The sequence below is a fragment of the Melospiza melodia genome, chromosome 2 (assembly GCF_035770615.1).
Source record: "Melospiza melodia melodia isolate bMelMel2 chromosome 2, bMelMel2.pri, whole genome shotgun sequence".
Classification (NCBI taxonomy): Eukaryota; Metazoa; Chordata; class Aves; order Passeriformes; family Passerellidae; genus Melospiza; species Melospiza melodia.
The window spans coordinates 120,453,794-120,472,261 of NC_086195.1; the positions used below are offsets into that span (position 1 = coordinate 120,453,794).

Below are 18,468 nucleotides of genomic sequence, written 5' to 3' on the forward strand. Positions count from 1 at the left end.
GTATTTCTGACACAATCAAAGATGTACTGATTACTTTTATTTGTTTTGTTTTCATCTGGAAAGCAATGAAAAAAACCTACTATCATTATGCATGAGAACATATCTGCTGCTGGATACTGGAGAGCAAATATGTCTTCAGATTGCTGTGGTCTAAGACAAGCAACAAACATTGATATTGGGTGATTTTAAATTACAGGAGCTCTTCACATTGTTTAATAAATTTATCTTTGGTGTAACACTGTGAAATAGCTTGTCAATTATATTAAATAAACTCAAAAGGACAGCTTCTGTCAGACACTCTGTGGCAATACCAGCCTTATTATGGTGCCTGTCACTCTCTCTAAGACAACAGTACCTGCCGAACTGAAACACACACTTTTAAAAGATGGACATATAAATGGGTTTTGGTGCCCTCATCAGTATCCACTTCTCATTTGACAACCTGAAATTTTTGGGACACTTGATTTGCAAAAAGGGACCAGTGTGTTAAAAGAGGGAAACCACTATTAGAAAATTTACACATGAATCTCACTTAAAAACTGAAAAATGAATGCATCAATTGGTAATGCAGTAAAATCAGCCAGCTGAACTACAGAAGGTAGGGACTAAATGCTTAGTCAAATTCACTCCTCGAGAGGAAGGGGTAACTTCAGAAATAAAGAAGTTCACAGGGAGCACAAAGGATGCTTTTCATACTAAGAAAACTAGACCTTTCTCTATAATAAAACTATACTCTTAGGAAAGGCTTAGCAAGAACTAAGGAGTTTATACTACAAATGTTACTAAGCTGGATAGGGAAAAAGAGAAGGTGCTGGTAGTAGAAAGGTCTTTGGAGTTAACAGTACTTACTCTTCATTAGTGTTGTTGCTGAAGTTGACATTGAACCTGGCCAAGGGCCAGTGACTGCAAGCAAGTTAAATAAAACACATTAAAGAGTGTCAGTAAAGGCTGCTGGTGTTTCACACACGTGTTTGCCGACATGACAGACAGACTCACGAGCTTCTCACATAGGCACTGATAAGATTAGCAAGGTCAATTTTGACTGTTGTGATAAGCCCCTTTGCATAACTGCTTCAAGGCACCAGTTCCTTTCTGTCATGTGCCTGGCATACACATTTGTGACCACATCTGATGTCTGAAGCCTGTTCTTAGGCGTATTAGTGCATGGCAAGATGCACCTCACTATTTTTAGCCTTGTACTCATTGGGCTTCTATTTCAAGCTTTCTTCAATCCTTTCAAGTCCTCTTCACAGATGCAGTGTCAAGGCTTGTGGATAAGTAATTAGCATACCTACCCATTGCTGCAGAATTAAGCCTTAATGATCCAACAACTGAGAGTTCCTGACCAACAGCATAAAAGTGAGAAGGCAAGGATGGGTGCCCTCAAATTAATTTCAAATAGCCTTATGCAGAGGTTTGTTGGCCTATGATCAATGTTTTTCTCTCTAATTACTTGCCATCTGCAGATGCTACTGATCCAGACACCTGAGAAATCAGCAACAGTCTGGCTAATTCAATAAAACGTGCTCTTGAGACGAATTTCTAAGAAGTAGATCAAGTGAAGATAATAAGGCTGTGCTGGACTACAACAAATCAAAGCAACCTGTGTAATGCACAGATATTCAAAGGTTGTTGCTTTAATCTGAATTGCTTGCTGATATTTTTGAAACTAATTACCTGCTTACCTACCAGTCTTTAATTATGCAAAAAAATACGGGAGTCTCTGTTTCAAAGCCTAATGCCAAACAGAAAGACAGCTTTTGTCTTGGGATTTCATTTTCCCATTTTAGCGGGAGTTAAATTTAAAACACTGTATTATACATTTATAGAGTAATAATAAGTCATCAAGTCAAAGAATTGTAAACATATAAAGGTTTCACTTTCATTTTACTGAAAAAAAATTAAGACTGAACCTGCCTTCCAGACCAAAGACTGTGTATGTGCTAGTAACTGAAGTCAGCATCCAAATGATTTTGCCATTTCAGAAGCTGTCTGTAATGTGGTCAGGTAGACTTCTGAGTAAACATAACAAAGCAATTTTGCACAACTGCTTCTTTAGAGTTTCCTAACACTTGCAGATTATGCACATTAAGATCCTGAAAAGCCAAAAGTAGAAACATAGAATCTTGAGATAGAAATTGCATTCTCCTCAGCAGAGAGCAGTTTAGCAATGTCAAGTTGCATATGGTAAAATTCCAGTTCTGAGAAATCACTCTGCATGATCAAAAATCCTTTACGTCAAGATTTTGGTCACAGTGTGTTTAAGGAAGAACATCTGCTGAAAGTGCAATACTTTAGTTATGTGAAGATTCCTGGGCAGCATTAGTACTCTGTTCATCTCCCACACTAAGCTCCTTACTCTCTTCTTAAAATACAACTTACATCCTAATTACCAAGAAAACATGATAACCTCAGCCATTTCAATACAAACAAGTCCTCTCACCTGCTGGCTGCCCCGGGCCGCTCCCGGGCACCCAGGAAGGAGCGGATGTTGCTCTGCCTGGTGGACACCTCCACGAGCTCCGGGCCCCGGATGCGCTCCAGGAAAGAGTCAGGCCTTTGCTCCTCACGGTGCGAGTGCCTTGTGGCCCAGGACCTCACGGACAACACAAACCGTGACAGCCTGCAGGGAGCACACACACAAAATGGACTGAACCAGGCAGAAACAGGAGGTGCCTTAAAACGTCCCCACAAACACCAGCCAGGATTCTTCCCCACATCTCCCCCTGTGATGAAATTAAACTTGATGGAGTAACAGTATGAACTCAGTCACTTGCCACAATTTTGCAGATCACCTTCTGCACTGGATCAGGAAAATACCTCACATATCAGTTCCTATTCTACTGTATCCCCACTGCAGGAGCAACAGAATATTCTTGCTGAGTGGGGGCCTTTGCATCTCAAAGTGAGATACTCAGTGAAGTCCATCAGATGCAGGTTTTTTAGATCCTTGAGAATTTCCATTCAAGAGTCATGCTGTGTTACCCTAATATTTAAATTGCTAGGCATTCATGGTTACATTACATCACAAACTTCCCTGTATATTCAGAGCATACATAACTGTAGCTACACACACATCATCCAATCTATCCTGAAAAAAGGTAAAGAAATTATAAACAAAGATTAAAAAGGAAGCTCTCAGTATGAATTTATATATTCATGTGCATTATGTTTACACAAAACACACAACTACAATCTTTTCTCATCTAAACTCAACTTCTTGAATACTTTGTCATCTACATCTGATGATGTCATTATCTGAAAACCAAGGAGGAAAATCCCAGTTTATTCTCCACTATCCAAAATGATGAAATGTGAACAATACTCTTTAAATTACCATAGTTTTACAGTAATTTTTTTCTTTGCTCTTTGAAATACACTGTGCTTAAAGAAACTGTGGTCTGTTTTATGTGGAACAATGGTATCTGAAGGCAGAGCCCTGCTGTCTCAGACACAAAGCAGACACAATAAGGTTTTGAACCTCCACTTCAGGTTTTCACTTAAGTCCCAGTAATACAAACAACTTAAGACAATGTTCAGCTTCAATCTTGCTGACTAGGGCTCCAAATCCATTATAAACGTAACTGGATTCTAAAAACTGAGAGGAATTCTTGCACTCAAAACACAAAGACTCCCTGTCTCCTCCCTTTCCAGAGCCATCTACCAAAAGGAGAGAATCATTATGTTTTATTTGATAGGAAACAAACACAGCATCAGCTATCAGCCTGAACCAAACACTTACCCATTTATTTTACAGCCTGGCCTCACTTCATGCATTTCCCAGGCATTCAGTGTATTTTCAGATACAGTTATGTAAAAATTATTTATTCTTTTATATTTGAAAAATTTCTTTGGGCTTACTCAGCCTCTCTCAGATTCTAAGACTTCTATTAGTAAGTGATGAATCAAGGTCAAATGCAACTTCTGTTACTTCTTAGAGACATTCTTCAGCTGGACTCCATCCACTTTCTTTGGAAAGTGATGGCTCTTCTTTCTTTACCTCCAAATTGTGACCTGTCTTTTCCAGCAAAATGAATTAATACTGGAAATTCTATTAGTTAGTTAACATTCTATTAGTTACTATGTTACCTTGCCATTGCTCCCCTGCCACTGAAGGAGCTCGTCTGGGATTCAGGTACATGTCCTCCCTCCACAGAAATGACTCCCTGAAGTTCTGAAGATGCATCCTCACGCAATGAATGGGCTCTGCAAAAACATTTTTTTTTTAAAGAATTCCATGCAGCCTTCACCAGACTTTCCCCCCTCTGGTTCTCTCCACCACTGCATCAGGAAACAGTCCAGCACATTGCCCTCTCCCCAGTAATACAGCATTTGATAACCTTGTTGCTAAGCCTGGGCTCCTATTCTTCTGGGGCCATCCAATATGAACTGAAGTCAGTGGAGGCTCTGCCATACATTATAGCAAGCTCAGAAACTAAAGATGACTTATTAGCACTTAAAAAATCAGCATTTCGGGAAAAAGAAGATTAAATTTTAGCCTCATCTTTCAGAAACAGAGTTTTGAAATTGACTTCACTGGAAGCTGGACTTTATGAGGGTTCACTCCAGATTTTTTTATAGTACTCCTTGGTTTTCTCTGTGTTTTTCAGTCTTTAGAATTCACTTTTACAAGACTTTTTTACATTCATTAAGAATCACTTTCTTCCCCCTTTGTAATGGAAACAAGAATTCTCATATGGGTCTGTTAATCTATATGCCAGGAAAACACTGACAAAAATGATACTTGCAGTATCTTCATAAGAGTTGGCAGCAGCATTGTGAATGCCCACAAAAGGATAATCAGCAGCTCAATTTTATGTACACTCACAGCTCAGAAACTAACAAACAAAGAATTAAAACATTATTATTTCTACCCAAAGAACAATGCAAAAATAGATCCTGACAGTCCCAGGATTCTCAACTTGTTAACTGTTTTCTACTTCTCCTCCATTAAAAAACACCATTTAGTATTGAAAAACTTTTATAACCTAGTTTATGTTGCCAGTGCTGAGAATATTGTGGTTGCCAAAGTTAACATCCTTCTAAGGGACAATTAACAAACTCATGGCACAGGCATTCATCACAGATTACCAGATTCACAGAGCCCACACTCAGCCCAAGAACTCTATTGAGCTGAATGCTGAGAGAATAGTAGAGTTTGTCCACCTTTTTTAGTATTTCCTGGAGAAATTGCTTACAGACCTGCTGGAGAAAGGATACTGGACTAGTTAGTGTTTTAGACTGCACTACCATGGCTGGCTTTAAGTATTTTATTCCCGTTTACCGAGTAATATACATTTTGTGTGATCTTAGCAATAAATTCTAATATTGTTAATGGCAGTGCCTAAGAAGTATCTAAGTTCCCATTACAACCAATGGCCATCTCAGGGCTTGATTCAGCTGCTTCAGAATAGAGTCTGGTACAATCTGTAACACCTCAGAATACTTTATTGGACTTCTCCAGAGCACACAGCTGTTTCCTCACATCCACTAGTGCCAGCTAAACGCTTCAAATACTCTGTAGTATCTCAAATAGCATTAGATGCCTATTTCAGGCAACTAAATACCTCTCATAATCAAGAGAGCCAAAGGAGCCTGGAGAGTTTCTGAGTTTGAGGGTAAGCTGAGCAGTTCCCTGGGTGCTGCTGACCACCAGTACTGACTACATCTCCACTCCACAGCACGAATGCAGGCACCTGCTCACATAGAGACACTGAAATCCAGATGTCTACAGAGCACAGCTGAATCCTACTTCCAACTTTAGACAGCCAACCTGTGTATATAAGCTGATGTGCTGCCTCTCCTATTCGAGGTGTTTCTATACAGAGGCTGGGTTTTAAAAATGGAGATTCATTTGTTATTTTGGGGGTTTTTTTTATTTTTGTTTTAACAAAATGAACCAACTTTATAACACATTACAGAGTAAGACTATGGGAACATGAATCACTGCAGCAAAAATGAGCACAGCATTTTAAAAATCAGTAGCAGCTTTCTGTTAAGTGTTGCAGTGAATGCTTTTTCTTGGTGACACCTCATTCCACAGCAGAAAAGTGCTTAAGCACATCCTTAGCATTAAGCATAAATTTAACACCCACAGACTTTATTAAGAACTAAGTAATGTGTTTAATTGCTCTGTTGAACTACAGCAAATAGGAGCTGGAGGAAAGCAAAGGCAAAGAAGAAATGCTGCTACTCTAGCAAACGTGCTTTTCTTCCCAACATCTATAGTTGCGTATTTTGATGTAAGAGAGAGAAAACCTAAAATCATGGATGGCTTCTATCTTTGGGTACAGACATATTCTAAAGCAAATCTGAATTTAAATTCATCTTCCAGTAATAGAGTTTAAAAAAAATTTTAAAAAATTAAATAAAAAAACAACAAAAATTTTAATGGTATTATAAAGTTATTGTATATACTTAGCAGCACTCATTTCAAGAATCCAAAAATCTTAAATAGGAGATCTCTTTTACAGAGCAAGACTGTATCTTACCCATCTATGAAGTCCTGCAATTAATGCTGATAATATCGAATGTTCCTTTAAAAAAATTACCCTTCAAGACCATCACCATGATGATAAAGTGCAATTCATATTTCAGTCCCTCTATCTGTCAAAGTCATTGCCTCTGAAATTGCAGATCACCGTAGGGATTTAATTCTACATTTAAACCCTTATAACCCCCCCTCACATCCCAGCCAGTAATTCCCTTCTGTGAGCTGCCAATCACTGACATCCACTACAAATAGGACACTAAAAAAAGGAAAGGAAGAGGCTCATTTCAATCTGTGTTTTCACTTTTTCTAACACATCACTGTTAATGGAGGGAAAAGGACAGGGCTTTTTTAAATCTCCCTAAGGAGACCATGGGGTAGTGCAACAACAGCAAGCAAGCCTTACTGTGCAGAACAAATCAGATCCATTTTCACTACTGTAGGTACATCTATGTGACAGAAGGTACCATGAAAGCAAAGCAAAAAGAAATAAAGGACCAATTCAAACAGAGCATCCATAGCAGCTGCTCGTGACATGCAATCCAAAAATCACCATAACAAAGGGAGTCCCATCAGCCCATCAGGATTCCGGGTGCTCTAGTCTGGGTGTGCATTTTAACAGCAAGAGACAGCCTGACAAGATCCGCATAGAGGAGGTGGTTGGCCATAACAAGCCAAAAGCAGAAAACAACTTCCAGCCTTTAGAGATGCTATGGATCATCAGGCATGTTTCCACAGGCCCAGCAGGCTTTGCCCAGTCTAGAGGAACGACTGCTACTGTGCAATAGGTTAAGTGCAAGCTCACTGGCATGTTTCAAACAGCCACTTTAAAACTATCAAAACTAGAGAAAGGTGAATGTAAAGAAACTATTACATTTCCTCTGTACAGTGGGACACTCCAAAAATCCAGCACAAAAATGCTGATACTCTTTATTCACTACAGATTTTCCCTATCACGGGAATTAGGCAATTTGCAGAGGCTGCTTTAAGAAAACCAAACGTTCCCAAGGCTTCTCACTGCATGGTGCTCAAAGGATCTTTTTCTTGCCCATATCCTACATACCTTGTTGAAAGCATAGACCCTGTGTGCTATCTGTGTGGTGACTTGAGAAAGAGGTTTGTCTTTGATGAGTTAGTGCAACCTCCCTGTGTCTGTCTCTTCTATACTTTGGACAGATGTTGTCAAGTCTGTAAAGTGCACTGGGCCAACAATACCACAACACAATATTCCCATAATTCCCAGAGCTACAGGAGTTCCACAAACTATGCAGCAACCTGTTCTCTTGACTGTGATGAAAGGAAAATATTACCTGATATAGCCATTTTCAATCCTTTCGATATCTTCATCAGCAGTTCTGACAGACAGGCTGTGTACACCAGGGTAGGAGTGCTGGGTGTTGATTTTTGCCATTTTGCTTTACATATCAACATCTAAATGACAGCTGAAACGGGAAAAAAATTATGAAGGCTTCAAAAGGAATGTGCTCAGTACTCAAAAAGAGTTCTTTATTAAAACAGTGGAACAGCAAAAAGCAATTTCAACCATTTGAAGACGGTCTGTGATATTTACAAGCACATATGACATGTATTTCTCAATTTATTTGCAGCAGACAGAAGAAAAAGTGTTAGTAAAAATTCATCATGACCAAAGCAAAAGGGTTACATGACATCATATTCTTTTAGTCTCTGGGCTTTATGGACTACCTACACTGTCATACCTATTATCCATAGTGAAATTGCATTTAAAAATCTCATTAAAAGAAGGTTAGTAAGAAAGTCAACTAAAAAAAGCCAGGTAATACATGTGCTAGGACAACCTATTCCACTTTAGATTGATTTCCTTGTGCTAATTTTATCTATTTTATGATTAAGACTTTTATTCCAAAAATCCTTATTAACCAAGCAGATAATTAATGACATTTACCCCTTAGTTTAATGCAGGCCATGCTATAATTCTGTATTATTAAAACTCTGCAGTAAACACACACTAGGGAGTTTTATCACAATGCTTCAAAACAGTCTCTGTTAAGATATTTAGCAGCTTATCTCCTACAAGTTTTAAAAGATTTGTCTAAATTCCTTTCCAGATTGGATCTTCAATGCCTTTCCAAATTCATATCACATCTACTACTTACAAAATGAGTTTTAAGACTTAAGACAAGTGTCTTACAAATGAAGGACTGAAAGAATTTCAGTGAAAGCTTTGAATTTTTCAACAAGAAAAAAAAAGTTTTAGAAACTCCATTCAGGAACCTTTTTTGTCTGAAATATGACTAGAATGAAATTCCCTCAGGATCAATCAACTCCCTCACACTAGGTCGTGTCCATTTTTCACCTGGAATCCTCTGTGTCACTGACCACACAAGATCCACCTTCAACACCAAATGAAATACAGATCTTTCAGAAACTGTGACTTGAATCATTCAGGTTACTACCCATGGTTAGAATATTATGCACCCACTTTCTTGAAAACAACATACCTGACTTACCCTCCACTCAATTCCCAGACAATTAAAGAAAGTAATACATAACTTTAAAAATTATTTAATATATTTTAAAGTGTTTTTTTTTTTAATCCAGAAATAATGAAATTACTCTAGAAACAGCCTTGGGCATCACTTAATATTCAAAAATTTTATTAGTACTCCTCATCGCTAATTTTGCCTTAATTTAAATCAGTTACTGTCTGTGTCTCACCTTAAACTGAGCCTTGTTCGTGCTGATTAACTGAAGTTTAACTGGGGAAAAAAATGGGCATTTTTATTACACATTGATATGAAAAAATTCAACTCTTTCAACCCACTCTCAGATTGGAATGTTCACTCAGAAGAATTAACTTCTAAAGTGCACATAATTTATGTTAAAAAACAAAACTCAGTTTTAAAAGCTTGATAGTGGGAAGAATTATTCATAAGCAACAAAGCATTAACCTTTTTTCTAAAGTTGTAATTTCAGAGCAAATTTAGCACTGAGTGAAGCTCTTGACTAGTTCTGACACTTAGTTCCACTTATCAGTTCTGGTGATTCACAATCAGATTGATGTCTACCTACAGCAGTTCTTAAAAACAAGGGTCACCTGGTTTATAACCTCCAACAAAGTAAGCAACTCTGTTTAAAAAGTAAAACTGTTAAAACAATAAAAGCAGGAGATAATGAAACCCTTCTGAAGTCTTGGGGTGATGTGGATAATTTGCTGCTAACACCAGGGATTCCTTCACTGATAAGACCCATTGCTTCTGACACTGGAGATGAATGAACAATGCCCTTCTATGTTTCAAATGCTGTAGGTGTGGCACATGGACTTCCAGGTGCATTTGTGCATCAGTTCCCAAAAGTTTGGTTAAAAAACATGAAGTACAGCATTTCTTTACACTTAAAACTGAAATGGCTGAAATTGGATATTACTAATCTGGAATTAAACACTTTTAACATATATTGGAATTAGATACTCCAAACCTCCTGAAAGGCTTGAGTATGCCAGTGGAGCACTGAATACAGAAAACCTTATTCAGGCTTTCAAAAGCTATGCCACTAAAAAAGAAAAAAAAATAATAGCATATGAAGTCAAACACTATATTGAATTAAAAAAACAAGAAGACAGAAAGCAAGAACAGGACTAAATAGTCACCTTCACCACTGCAGATGTTTATAAACAGTATTCCTCAGGGCTCTGTTGGAAAACCTGTTGTTAATGATGCTGATGGAAAGATGAAGTGGTGATACAGTAAGATCTCAGGACAGCAAAAAATTGTACAGGCAAGAGAAAGAAAAGGAGTGCAGGGAACCTCAGGGTAACCAACATCAACTACAGCAATTTCTCAGTTAGATGGTAAGTGATGTGCAACACAGGCAAATGGAAACCCATGAATACAGGTGAAAAGCAGGTGAAACTAATGCCCTACATGCTTCCAAATGAACCATATGTACTCAGAAAGGGAACCTGAAAGGCTAGTTTTCGATTAAATATGAGGGAGAAATTCTTCACTATGATGGTGTTGAAAAACTGGACCATGTTGCCCAGAGAAGCTGTGGCTGCCCCACCCTGCAAGTGTCCAAGGCCAGGTTGGATGAGGCTTTCAGTAAACTGGTTTGGTGGAAGAGGAGTTGGAATTACATGGTCATTACGGTCCCTTCCAAACCAAACCAAACCAATTTATGAGCCTAGGACACAGGTACAGCTCAGAGAATCAGTGTGCTCACTGCAGGGCAGCCTTGCTGACACAACTGACAAGGTATACATGGAACATGTTAATGACACAAAAACCACTAAAACTGCTCCATGAAGCAACAGTGCAGACTCATCTGGAACACTCCAAGTCCTTCTCTTAATCAGAAAGATAAAGCAGAATAACAGCATGGCAAGAATGATTAAAGACCTGAAAAAGGGAGAGAAAGGAAAATGGGGCCTGCTCACCCTAAAAGGTGAAGACTCAAAAGTTATAAAATAAAAATATGTAGGTAACATTTCAGATCCCTTACAATCATTTCAGCTGTAAAACTGACATTCAATATACAGTGGGGTCTGAACTCTTATTCTGCCCTATACTGGAGGAAAGGAGGGGGGGAAAATTTCACAGAAATACAACTCTACTACTAAGCAAAAAAATACATTAATATATTTTTGGAAGGAGGTAGGAGGAGTGGATGAAAGTGTGTTACCTGTGCCCAGCTGTGGTAGAGAGAGACTGAACACAGGACAGATACAAATAAATACCGAGGTAATTTGGGTACAGTGCAGGTGCTGAGACCTCCTGAAGCAATGTGGTTTGGCACTGCATAAAGCCCATAAAGTTCTGACAAATGACTAACTATCTGATGAAGAAGAAATATTTGTTCCTTACAGGCCTCTAAGAACCCTAATGACAAGTGTTTTTACTAGTCTAGGGAGGAGATTGACATTTCAACATTGGATCCAAAATATGGCAAGTAATTAACTAAGGAGCAGCTTAACAGGAGTCAGCCAGCAGGAAAGTCCTGAAGAGTCAGGAGGCTCCACAAACCTCTTTTGCAAGGACACAGAGAGACAGCTCCAGCCATCTGGGACCTGCAATCCCAAAACTGCCACTAAACACTGGTTCTCACAAGGCAGTTTTAAGAAGCGAGCAGAGCTCAGTTTCATATTTAAAACCAGGCAGAGTGGCAGGTTGGTCCTGGCTTGCTGCCAGATGCCCACACAGCTGCTATTGCACTTCTCCTCTTCAGCAGCCCAGTGGGAGAAAGCTCACCATGGGTCAAGAGGAAAAAACAGGAAGAAAAAGGACATTGGAAGACCAATTGTCATCACAGGAAAATGGGCTCAAACTGGAGAAAACTCAATTTCGTGCAAATTAAAATGGAGTTGGATGGCAGGAAACAAAGGCAAAACACTCTACCACTCATGTTCCCCAGATTCAACTTTACCCCTACATTCCCAACTCCTCCAGCTCCTCCACCCTACCCAGCAACACAGGGGCTGGGAATGGGAGGCTGCAGTCAGTCCCTGTTCCCCCCTTGCCACTCCTTCCTCCTCACACCATGCCCCTGAGCCAGTCTGGGTCCCTGCTGCAGGCTGCAGTCCTTCACAACCTGCTCCACAGGCTGCAGTCCTGCAGGACAAACCTGCTCCACTGTGGGTCCTCCATGGACCAGTCCTTGTCAGGAGAGCCTGCTCCTGCACAGGCTCCTCTTCACTGGCTGCAGTCTGCTTCAGGAATGGCTCCACCAAAGGGTCCTCCACAGTGGATGTCTGCTCCATTATGGAGCCCTCCAAGACTTGCAAGGGAATCCTGCTCCAGTGCCCACAACACCACCTCTGCTCCTTCTTCTCTGACCTTGCTTTCTGCAGAGATGATTGTCACTATTTTTTCCCCCTCAGTCCCCTCACACTGCCTTTGTGGCATCCTACCCTTATTTAAGTGCTTTTTCCCTGAAGTGCCACCCTCTTGGCCACAGGGGATGAGCTGGGGCTGGCTGGAGCCATTTGTGTGCAGCACAGGCAGCCCTGGCTGCTCACATCAGTCCCTCAACCCCTGCCAGCCCCTGGCACTGCACCCACCCTGGGACCTGCCCTTTATAAATAACAACTACCTGGGAACTACACTCTCTGCTCTGAATATTTAATGCTAATAATTACACTGAGGGTAAAACTTGATTACCTAAAGGCTGACAAGTCTGGTAAATCCATGTTAGGCACTTAGAACAGGTATTTAGCTTACAAGTAATTTAACAAAAACATAGATAGACAGACAGACACATTGTCCTCTGAGCCTCAGTCAGCCTCACCCAGCAAAATAAAACTTGAATCTCTCCTAGCTCATGAAAGATTGGCATCTTTACCAATGCCTTAAGCAGAATTTTAACATGCTTTCTCACCTAGTCTTTTCTTCCTTGCTACCTATTGGGTAGGACTGAAAGAGATTAATAATCCCACACTCAAGTGCCTAAATCACTGAGACTGAAACTACAGCTAAATGAGACAGATGTATTATCCTAAAAATGTAACAATTTACATACATGTAATTATTACATACATGATAGCACTCCCTACTTGAAATGGAAGTGGTCAGGCTCTTTTATTCTCTTCCTTTTGGATTCAATAGCAACTGAGGTTTTGCGTCAAACTATTTCAAAGACACTCTGGTATAAAAGAAGCATTTTTAACAAGACAGCCAGTTGTTTTTACAACAAGTATGAGTTCAAGTAACATATGAAAATTTTGGATTCACTTGAGTATTTCCTAGTTTTGAATATCAAGTTCTACTTGTCTCTTTAAGGCTACATCATTAAAGACCTAGAAGCAGAGCTACAAAGGCTGCAGTATCTAAATTTTAGGAGCTCTGCCATCCAGTGAATTTCCTGAAGCAGGAATGCAGAAATGCAGGTGAGCAGGAACATGGCACTAAGAAGGAAGCTACCTATGTGAAATGACTGAAACCAAACTGGGATATGGAGAATAACTGGGCTTCTAACTTCAAGCCCAAAGCAGTGGCACCCAATTCACAGCCACAACTCCCCTATTTCTCAAGTCAATTCACCTGTCTGCAGCAAATGGCATTGTGCTGAGCAGCTGCACCTCAAAAATGAGAAACCTTTGCAAGTCTGCTTCAAATTAAGCAAGAAAAAAAACAATTTTCCTCCTTTTTCCAGAGCCTGCTACCTGTAGATTATGGGCTCCAAATAGCTTTCTTATGGGTTTTCAGCACTCTAGAACACCTATGGCAGCAGCAGTACCTGTTTTCAGCACCCACTGCAATCTGGACACAGTCAAGGCCTCTGAGCAGCTTTGTGGCCTGAGTTTCAGACAATTTTGCACCCTCTCAGCAGGGAAAAAACCCAACACACAGGTACACACTTTAATATTACAAATTATAACAAATTTAGGAAGTTGATAGCTATCCACTAAGGCATCAAAGCAAGCTCTGCAGCCTGTCTAATATCTGTGAAGGATCTTTGAATCACTGTAGTCTCCCTCTCAAGAGCACTGAGAGAGTTCATGTTTGGGCTACTCCAGCAGTTCCCTTCTGGGGCAGAATATGCCAACACAACCTAACTTAATCCAAAATTGTTAACCAACCAAGAATTAATACACCTGATACAAACTAAATGTATTTGTTCATCAAGTAGTAATGACAGATCAAGCTATTTATACCACCACTTAGTATTCTTAATGCTTATTTGTTTAGAGTAAAAGGACTACAGAAAGAAAATATGGCAGAATTCAAAGAAGAGCTTTTCAAGGTGAAATATATATCACCGCCACAAAGTAAAAGATGACTTTACATATGGTTTTATAATGCATCCTGTGTGTTTGTGTAGTTAAAACACTGTTGCTCTTGAAGCTTTCAGCATGTTATTGCTGTAGAAGCAGTGATAAGCTGCATAGGATCACTAACATCATTTTAGTTAAGACACGTTCCAAATCCTCACACAGCCTCTCAGGTTCAACCCTGATAAGCCTTTGGGATTTATTCTGGGATTTGACCTCCACCTACATGATCCTTGTTATATCACTTGCTAATAGTTGTGGCTCAGCTGTGCATTATGTATCTTGTGTGTGTTCTGTGTGACAGGCTGCAGCTCCAGTGATGCAACCCCTAATGGCAACAAATGGACATCAAACACTGCACACTGGAACTTCTAAATGATGACATGGTTTGAAGACAAGGCACAAAATCCTTTTCTTCAAGGATTTGGAGGTTTGCAAATTCACCTGCACACTGGACTCTGGCACACTCATCTGTAAATCAGCTTTGTATGAAGGCCATTAGATCAAACTCAGGGAGTTGGAAAAAACAATCAGCTGTACCAACTTACCCTCATGAATTCATTACAGTTTAAATCAACAATTCTTAAATTCTAGGGCCTCTTTTAAAAGCACACTTTTCAAAATTTATTACTCTCTGCTACATCGTATTGCATTTTCTACAGTCTATGATCACTGACATCTCCTGAGAATGCACATAATTTATATGCATAGCCCAGTAGCCTCAGGACCAACCAAGGATTTCAAATACTCTACCTTTCACAGGTACTTTAGATGTGCATGCACTTCATAAAGCATTGCATTATTCATGTATGTATAATTTATAGTTTTACAATGAAATGCACATGATTACCTTTGATCTATTTGATGGCTGAGTCTCTGGTACCTTTTAGTACCAAAATAATCATTCAAATAAACTGAATTATTGGGACTGAGTTTTCCTTCTGTAACTATGAACTATTGGCAATATAGTTCCATTTATATATCCATTCTATATATCCATTCTAGCTGTGGATATTGAATTTAATATTGTAAATTAAAACACAGAAAATTAAAAATTACAGCTGACAGCACAAGCAAGTCCCATCATGTTGTTTCTGCTGCCACTATGGTTAACACAGCACAGGTGTCCATGTTTCTATACAGCAAATAAGCTCTGTGCAAGGCTTCTGAAGCCACTGCCTAAAAGTCACTGGTTCTGCCAATGTCTCCTGTCAGTGCATTCATATTTCAAGGTAACTCTTAAAAGTGCACATAGCAGGGGCATGAATACAGCATGAACACAGCAGGTTTGCAGTCCTGAATGTATAAAATAAATCTGTATGCTTGCATACGTGTGACTGTCACCCATTTAAATTCCCTCCCTGCCCACTTTATGCGAACCATCGGAGCCACCCCATTTGCCTGGGGAAGGGAAGCACAGGGGTCGGTAAATCGTGTCACGTTTCACAAGCCGTAAGGAGGCAACCTACCGAAGAGGATTTAAGAGATGCTAATGAAAAGAGATGGCAACACTGCAGAAGGCTGCCGGACAACGTGCTGAACCGAAATGACTGAGCTCGGGTGCAAATTGGATGGTAAAGGCTGGCATACACAGAAAGCAAAGCCGATACATGCTGACCTGAGGTGGAAGGATGAGGTACAATTTTTTAAAGCTGATGTGTTCTTCCCTCAAGTCATTCACTACTTGTTCACCATGATTACCCTTGCTGATTCAACATCCTGACAGTCCCATTTTCATTTGCAACACGTATTTTTCTAATCTGATGGTTTTAGCATACATACTCAAGGAAAACAACATGAAAAATACCAGAGGGGAAAAACCAAAGACTGTGCTGACTGAAGACACACAGTTATGCTATTCCAAAATCTGTAACATCTGAAACTGCAGATGTAGTTTTACTCAGTAGTAAAAATGAAAATTACACATTTTAAATACAACAATCCTTTAACTATTTACTTTGAATGCAGCAACTATGAATCTGGAAAACAAAATATAGTTAAAACAGGTAGATCAACAGGTACCAACATAATTTCTTCAGAGATCTAAAGTAATGTTCACGTCATTTTCCCTTATCCTTATCTTCTTTAGGCTTTTCCTCTGGGCAAGTGAGGGGACCTTGCACTACAGAAAGACACTGATTAGTACTGTATCTTCCACATTCTTAGGCAGACTATGGCCTGGATTACAGTACAGGATTTTTGCAAGAGATGTCATATTTCTAGAACCAAGGTCAATTTATGAGAAGCACCAGGAATCACTGGAAAATTAGTCTCTTTCACTGCTTGTAGTATTTGCTAGCATTTTTTAAATACAGGGTTTGATAGCCTCATGCTTAAACCACAGGCACCAGACACTGGAGAAGTGAAGAGACACATGGATCAAGCTAGTAAAATTAAGTGTCAGTCAACAGGAATGGAATAAGTCCCCTCAGCCCCACTTCGGTTCAGATTTGTGCCCTGAACCCAGTTTAATTTTAAGTACATAAATCACTGCATCAATAAATCAAATTAACACTTTTCTTTAAAATTAAACAAATAAACAAAGTTTACGTTTCCATTTCAAGCTTTTGAGCTAAGGCTTGAAGTCTGGTGCAGGACATGACGCCACTCTCACAGGCATGACAGAAGGCTTACTGCCCCCTGCTTCACACTCACCTGCCCACGCTCTCCTCCGCAGCATCCGAACTCTGCAGCTCCGTCCGTCCGTCCGTCCGTCTGTCGGTCCGTGTGCCTGGATGCGGGCCCCGGGGCGCTCTTGCTGCGGGCAGCGCCGTCCTGGCCGGCCCGGACGCGCTGGGGCCGCGCCGGGAGCGGCGCAGGGCAGCGCAGCCCGCCCGGCCCGGCGGGGGCGGCGGCGCAGGGCAGGGCCCGCCGGGGCAGGGCAGGGCCCGCCGAGCCGCCCCTCCGCGCGGCGCGGGCGGATTACGGCCGCAGCCCGAGCGCCTAAGCCCGGCTCACCGGGAAAAGCCGCTCGAAGGGCTTTGCGATCCTGTTAAGTTCTCGGAGAGGATCAAGACGTCAAAGGGGCTCGGCGGCGCCCCGGCACATTTCGTGCCACGCCGAGGAAAGTTGGGAGCCCGGCGCGGGCAGGGCAGGGCAGGGCCGGCCCGGGGCCGCCGGCGGAGCGAGGAGCCGCAACCCCGGGCGGCGAGACGAGGAGCGGCGGGGCCGTAAGGAGCGGCCACACGCCCCTCTGCCGCGGCAGCCGCTGTGCCCCGGCGGGGCGGAGCCGCGCCGGGCCGGCCCTCACCCCTGTCCCCCGTGCCGGGCGGGCTCTCACCCCTGCTCGCCGGGGCGGGGGCCGCGGCCCCAGCGCCCCTGGGCCGGGCAGGGTCCGGCTGCCGCCATCCGCCCCTGCCGGGCCGTGCTGCCGGGAGAGCCCGTGCGGAGCGGGAGCCAGGAGAGCTCGGGGCCGGCACGGAGAGCCAGCTCCCCGCCGCCCTCCCCTCGCACACACCGCCCGCGGCTCCGGCATCTGCCGCCGGCGGAGGGGCCGGAGGCAGCGGGGATGCTCAGGAGGGCGGCTTGGGACGTGCCGCTGCCGCTCGAAGCGCTTCCCTCTCGGCAGCCGTCGGGGAGTGCATTTCCCGGGCTCTGGCTCCGCCGTCCCTGCGGGTCCTGCCCGAGGGGAACCGCGCGGGGACGGATGGAGCCCCACAGCCGCTCCCGGCACTGCTGCTGGGACCGGCACCCTCTCCATCGTGAGAGGCGCTTCTCCTCGCCGTACCGATGGATAGGTTTCTTCTGCAGCTCTCTGGCCCTCGCTGCCTGACCTCCTTGAGGGTGCTGACCCTCATTTTCCTCTGCTGGAGTTACCTCCAGACTTTCACACTCCCCCGAACTCCATCTGTTTAGTTCTGATTCTTCTTTTCACAGGGTTCAGAAGAGCTGGAAACAAAGAGTGTGTATGATTCATAAAATGATTCTTCAGCTGGGAAATGTCAGCAGAAGCCATGTCATTCCTAACTGAAAGGCTGCTGCACTTTGCTGCATGTCAATTGAGCTACATTGAACACAACGGGACATTAGAAAAGCATTCTGAGTGCTCGGGTTATTATCGTGCTTGTCAAGAAAGATGAACCACATCACACAAAAAGGACTGAGGAGAGGAAAAGACCATGGCTAAAACTTAAAATCCCATCAGAATCTCGAGGTGTCTGTCTCCTATAGCTGTCACACCAGTCTTCAGAGTAACAGGGTTTTTAAAGATTAGAACATAAACCCTAGGCAGGAA

At 42.0% G+C, this 18,468-nt stretch overlaps 1 protein-coding gene across 1 annotated transcript in view; it reads right to left on the reverse strand.

Moving 5' to 3' along the window:
• Window positions 1-17,014, reverse strand: part of CNGA3 (cyclic nucleotide gated channel subunit alpha 3) — a 30,154-nt gene extending 13,140 nt beyond the window's left edge. Inside the window, exons 1-4 of the mRNA XM_063149740.1 lie at window positions 16,890-17,014; window positions 7,801-7,932; window positions 4,090-4,206; window positions 2,444-2,623 (exon numbers count right to left, since the gene is read on the reverse strand). Of these exons, the coding sequence (XP_063005810.1) occupies window positions 2,444-2,623; window positions 4,090-4,206; window positions 7,801-7,901 (398 nt within the window). The 5' untranslated portion in view covers window positions 7,902-7,932; window positions 16,890-17,014. The remainder of the gene's footprint in view (window positions 1-2,443; window positions 2,624-4,089; window positions 4,207-7,800; window positions 7,933-16,889) is intronic.
• Between the last annotated feature and the right edge of the window lie 1,454 nt (window positions 17,015-18,468).